This window comes from Populus nigra, chromosome 19, assembly GCF_951802175.1.
Source record: "Populus nigra chromosome 19, ddPopNigr1.1, whole genome shotgun sequence".
Lineage (NCBI taxonomy): Eukaryota > Viridiplantae > Streptophyta > Magnoliopsida > Malpighiales > Salicaceae > Populus > Populus nigra.
Genome location: NC_084870.1, coordinates 4239103 through 4245452, shown reverse-complemented (window position 1 = coordinate 4245452; position 6350 = coordinate 4239103). Strand labels below are relative to the sequence as shown.

At 32.9% G+C, this 6350-nt stretch overlaps 1 protein-coding gene across 1 annotated transcript; it reads right to left on the bottom strand.

Moving 5' to 3' along the window:
• Nucleotides 1-3515: 3515 nt before the first annotated feature.
• On the bottom strand, nt 3516-5017 carry LOC133679217 (F-box/kelch-repeat protein SKIP25-like). The gene has a single exon (XM_062101745.1). The coding sequence runs from the start codon at nt 4864-4866 to the stop codon at nt 3673-3675; it is 1194 nt and encodes a 397-aa protein (XP_061957729.1). The 5' UTR covers nt 4867-5017; the 3' UTR covers nt 3516-3672.
• Nucleotides 5018-6350: the final 1333 nt, after the last annotated feature.

The following is a 6350-nucleotide window of genomic DNA, read 5'->3' as shown; positions in this document are numbered from 1 at the left end:
AATTAACAAGTTTTGTAATTTTTTCTTTTTATGAAGTTATTTTAATCTTAATACTAGGTCGCAAGCTTAACATGTTAATTTGTGTTGACTTAGTTTTTTTTTTTTAATCAATCTTTAATTTTTCAATTTCATCCTTCAATATTGGGTTAGTTGGGAATTAGGTTTCATAATTTTTTTTATTTCTTTGTACGGGGTTATCTCAATCTCATAACCTGGATTGCGGGTTTGACAATTAACCTGGGTTGACTCAGGTAGTTTTTTTATCCTTTTTTTAATTTTTATTAATTTCATCATTCAACATTGGGTTACTTAGAAATTAGTCTTCATAATTTTTTTTTGATTTGTTTTCTATAGGGTGATTACAATCTCATGATCCAAGTTGTAAATCTAACAAGTTAACAAGGATTAATCCAATATTCAATCGTCTTATTATTTGAAAAAAAAGTTGGATCGAATCAATATTTAATCATCCTATTATTTGAAAAAAATATATATTTAATATATCGTCTTATCAATATTTTAAAAAAAAATTGTTAAAAAGCATCTAATCAATGTTTATTTTTTTTTATGTTAAAAAAGAAAATCTAGCCTGCATCATTGATCCAGTGATGTTACAATTGTGTATACCTAACTTATCTATCCCAAGTTGCGAGAGACGAGTTTCTTGTGTTTAAAGAAAAACTACATTGGTAAAATGTCTTAAGAAGCTTGTGCTTTTGACGGCCAAATAGATAATAATAACAGGAACCGGTTTGCTGGCCTCTCTGCTTAAAAATCCAGGAAGCCATGGACTGACGCTCATGCTCTCCAAAATTTGCAAGGCCGATCATGTAGTAGGTGTCTTGTTTTTTTGTGGGAAGGCGCACCTGTCATGCTTGACGATGACCCAGGAAACAATGCACAGGGACATGCAGCTTTTGCATTCAAAGCCAATGGGGACCCAACAGAAAGGCATGGTTGGACTTCAGCAATCAAAAGAAGAGAAATTAACAAGAACAAGTAGTATACTATTGTAATGGATGAGAAAAGTTGTAGCAGCTGGAGTGCTGCTGGGGCGGTGGGACAGAGAGAAGAGCAGCTGAGTGGCTGTGAAAGAATGCCTTTTAAGGCATGCACCCGGCTGTTGCCTCCCCCCACAAGCCAGCCACTGCTAGCCCACGCTTCCTCCCAAGAGCTGAAAATGTACTTTACATGTTATTTTACTCGATTATTATTTTAAAACTCAGATTCAGGCAAAGATTCTTTCCTTTGCTTTTTTGCTAATATTAGTATTATATCTTATGGAACATGTTCTCTCGACATACTTGTCAAAAGAAGAGTACCATTTGGCTAAAGACTAGAACATAAAGACAGTGTCCTTTCTTTATTCTTGAATTTGTAGTAGTTTTCCCCTTTTTAATGTCTCCCCTTTTACTTTCTTTTTTGTCTTAATGTCCCTTCAAAATAGCATTGGCTGAAAGCCATGGCAGCCCTTTCATCACCAAATAGCCTTCTCTACATATGTTGACAGTGTGTCCAAACCCATTTTTATTTACTTTTTTCTTTTCTTTTTCGTTTCTTCTTCTTTTTTATTCCTCAACCAAACACCCTAACCCTTCTTATTCATCATCTCATACCTTCCTCAACAAAAACCACTCCAACCACCAAGACCTCCATGCCACAACCACAGCCACTAAAACCCACCATAGCCACACTATCAACAACCCTTCGGCTTCCACAATCCTCAATTTCAATCCTCGCAAAACCCACCAAAATAATGGGTTTATTAGTCATTTTGTGGTAACAAATACAAATTAAAAGGTAAGCAGGATTAATAATTAATTAATTTTACTTTGTTGATCTATTAGATAATCTTAGTGATCAACCATCATCAACCTATCAATTGATCCTTTATCTCTTCATAAATATGCTACATGTTATTCATTTCTTTTTTCTACCAAGGAAAAATTACAATTAAAAATTAATATTCTTCCTAAATTGTTTGCATTTAACAAATAATTCCAATTCATGTTGTTATTGAGAAACAACAAAAAAAAACTTAAATTATAGATGAGTTATTATCTAATTGTTATACCCTAAATACAAACAATTGTAGTCTAAAGCATTTTTAAACTTATGATTTCTATGTTGATTTGTTAGTTTTCTTAGGACTTTGTGTTTCTAGCGAAAAGTCTTAATACTTCTTTAAGTATAAACCATTGATTCATGAAAAAAAAAAAAAAACAACTTCCTATCTTGATTAGCTATATACTAAGCATCTCTTTTAAGAACGTTGGCAATAACAAATGAATTTTTTAAATTTAAGGACCATTTACCAAATTTTATATCTTTATGGCTAATTGACAGTTTGGTCTTCCACACCAAATGACCCATTAAAATATTCTTTTATTGAATATATTTGTTTTATGTTACCTCAAACTTTTTTTATGTGCTAGTAAATGGACAGTTACAACAAGTCTTATTTCATTCAAATCTTCTAGCTCTTACACAACTCTTTTAAGTGATTGAATTGTAAGCTCAATGAGAAACATAGTATCATTGTCATAAGTTAAAGTAAATGGTGAAGTTTCTAATGTAGTTTAATGTGAAGTTTTATATGCCTATAATACTTCAAACAATGCATTATGTTAAGCCTTGGCATGCCTCAGTAGATGTCTCAACGGTTATTATTGGATTTTGATGTAACAGTCTAAATTTTCAGGACAACACCCAAACTAGGTTATGGTAAACATGGGAATTGTTTTTTCACAATTTGTATATGTAAGTCCATCACATAATTTATCGATATTTCAGCAAAATCTCTCCATTTACCAAAGATTCCAAGTTATTAACATTAACCTATTATATTTTTATATTTAATTTTTTAATTTTGATCCAATCATCATAGATTTTAATCACAATAATCATCTTCACATCGCAATTTCCCATACAACAATGCACAACATTAATTTACATCAAAAGAAAGCTTAAGACATCTATAATATAAACGTATAATTTAAATTCTCTAAAATCAAAAGTTTATCATTACATTATAAGTTACCTAAAATTCAAAATATTTTTTTAAAAAAATTAACCACTATGATAACACAAATTCAAACACTAATGGCTACAAAACTAAATGAAGAGTAGATGGAACTTAATCAATATGAAAAGGAGTGTGGGTTCTCAATCAAAACAATTTAAAAAGTATAGGGACCAAATAAATAGGCAAAACTCCCCCTTTCAAAATCTCTCTTAAATATATTATTTCCTAGATTTACTCTTTAATTGTGAAAAGGAAAAAAAAGAAGGAAATTTCCTAATCAACAATATCAAATTAAAATTACCAAATAAACAAGAAAATAATCCAATTCATACAAGATTTAAAATTGGGAACTTAGGAATTGGAGCACCAAGATTAATTTAAGTTTTTCAAAGCAAAATACCCATATTGCCCAAACAAAGTCTTGCCGAAATTAGCATCGACATCGGTACACTGTATAATATGTATATTCAATTCCTCAGGCACATGTTCATTCCAGAAACGACAAATATTCACTTTCAATGAGAATAAAAAGAGATTAAAAAGTTATTGTAAGATATACTTATCAAGATATTAGACCGAGACCAAACATAAGATCGCAAAGTATATGGTATACAAATAAAATTAAAAATCATCTCGATACCAGGAAATCAATTAACTGGCCGGCTTATCCTTGGCAATATATGAATTCGAAAGGCTTCGAATCCCGGTGGCGTTTCCACCATCCATAGTCTCACCGGAAGCGCCACCACATCTAGCACCACAAGCTCAGTACTATCGCCGCAAATAACACAAACTCTACCGCCACCAGCAGCAATCTGCTGTGCTCCAATAAGCCTCTCTGACTCCATTATATGCTCCCAGCAATCCCTTTCTGGATCATATTTTCTGAGCACACCTTTGGCTTCATCCACCACATACATAACCTCCTCGTCCATGGCTGCCACGGGTCCTCTCCACCCTGCAACCATACCCTGTGGCATGTCCTCCCATGTGTCCTTCTCAGTATCATAAACAACCCCTTCTTTAGCTGCATCTCCTTTCATATTCACCATACAAAGTTTCCCTCTCCATCCTACTGCATCAATAGCATCCCTACTAAATCTCCCATTTTTTAGTTCTTTAACCTTTACCCATTTCCATGTGGTTTTTCTATTGTGGATGTTGGAGATCATGGCTTTCTTGTTTTGCAAATCCCACTTCTCCAATGACTTGGCCACGTCTGTGTTGTATTGGGATCCGATCCCACTCGCCACATAGACCGTGCCATGTGCCGAGCCAGCAGCACACCAGCGGCGAGGTGTGGCGAGGGGAGGACCAAAGGCCCATGAGCCTGAAAGTGGATTAAAAACAAGAGGGCTAGAGAGAGCTGGGGAAAAACCTGGAGAAGTAGCAGCAAGAAGTATCAAGCGATCAGAGGCGGAGATGGATTGTATAGGAAGGTCACGGGAGATAAAGGAAGGGTGGCGAAGGATGAGATGGAGTGGTGGATCTGGTGGTGGAGGAGGGAGAGAATCCCACCGGGAAGAAATGGGGTCAAAGTTAAAGAATTGGATTGAGTTATTATCAGGAAGGTTATGGTTTGTATTCGTTGATGATAGCACTGCATACAAAGAGAAGAAAGGAGGGAAAGAAGGAGAGTAGATTAGGCGACGCCATGAGTGGCAAACAGAGTAAAGAGTGGAAGGGTGAACAAGGGAGAGACAAAGATGGGCTATGTCGTTAGGGAGACCTGGTATGAGAGGCTGTTCTAGGTGGCGGTGGCCGACTGTAATTAGCTTTCGACGTTTGGTGGGGTTTTTGGTTGTAGTGTCAGTGATGGAAGTTTGGATGGAACTGGCCATGAAATGGAAGGGAAGGATTTGTTGTTTGGGAAGAGCTTTAATAATTGCCTTTCTAGTTTTTACTTATTTTGAATTTTTGTTTTTTTGTTTTTGGCTTTAAAGATAAGCCATAAGGAGATCTCATTGGTGGACAAGTGGGGATCTAAAAGCGTGTCGTGGAAGATGAAGCCTAAAGAAGCTAGCACAGCACATCTTAAGGAAAAATAAATGGCAAAAGTAGCGTAGGAATTGAAAATGTGGACGTGCAGTAGCTGGCTGTCGAGAGAGAGAGAGAGAGAGGGAAGTAAAAGATTTTAGGGTTTAACCACCTGTTAAGAATTTCTGTGAATTCTGTTTTGATAAGTATTTTGTTTTTTTAATTGGAATAAAATTTTTTAATTTTAGTGTTTTGGTGTGTCATTTTGAAGTTATACTATATATATATATATATATATATATATATATATATATAGTATAACTCTAATGCATCTTCTATGCATCCCCTCCGAAATGGGCAGCCAATGAGGGCACTATGTAATGGCTTAGTTAGATTTTGATAATATTTGGCTGTTATTTAAAAAAATTTTAATTTTTTTTAATTTTAAAAATAATATCAAAATCATCTAAAAATATAATAAAATTAATTTAAAAAAGTACATATATATATATATATATATATATATATATATATAAAAGGAAAAAAAAAAACTTTTAGACCTGTTCCAAACGCTACCTTAAGCAATCAATAGGAAACACAAGTAATAAATGAGAAAAGGTGGAGCAGTTAGCGGAGGTGTCAGCAAGCTCATGATGCTCTGTAGCTCTACGTGAATGAGAAAAGGTCAGCTGTTAGAGGAGGTGTCAGCACGTTGAGTTGTTGGAGTTTAAAATTCCATCCATTTTTTTAAAAACAAAATCGTAAAAACTTGTTAAATTATGCTTATTTTTCTATATAATTTCTTAACTATATTTTTTTACTGTGCTACTTTCAGTAAAAAAATCAAAAAAGATGCGTGGTTGTGAACAAATTTAAATATTGTAAATAGTGTTTTTATTAGAAGTATATTAAAATAATATTTTTGTAAATCATGCTGATTTTTTATTTGTTTATGTTAATTTTTTGAGTTTATTTAAAAAATTATAAATTTTAAATCTGATTTGGATTGGTTTGGTTTTAATTTTAAAAATAAAATAAAAGTATCCTAAAAAATTAAACAATAAAAAATACTATATATATATATATATAAAAAATATCAAGGAGACCAAATTATCTAGTTTTTGTTTTAGAAAAACATAACACAGCAAAAATAACTTAACTTTTTTTTTTGTTTTTATCCATTTAAACTTATTTGATCTTAATAAAAGCAAAACCTAATAGAATAATTTATTTTGTTTAAAATATAAAATTAAATTAAATTAAATTTAGATAGAAATTTACTTTACTTGTGTCATTCATGGTATTAGGAGTAACTACCCCTACAAGTACAGTAGTAGGAAATTACCAC

Bases quoted from the DNA above. Each gene is read 5' to 3' on its own strand.
- LOC133679217 (XM_062101745.1), bottom strand. From the start codon at position 4,866: ATGGCCAGTTCCATCCAAACTTCCATCACTGACACTACAACCAAAAAC.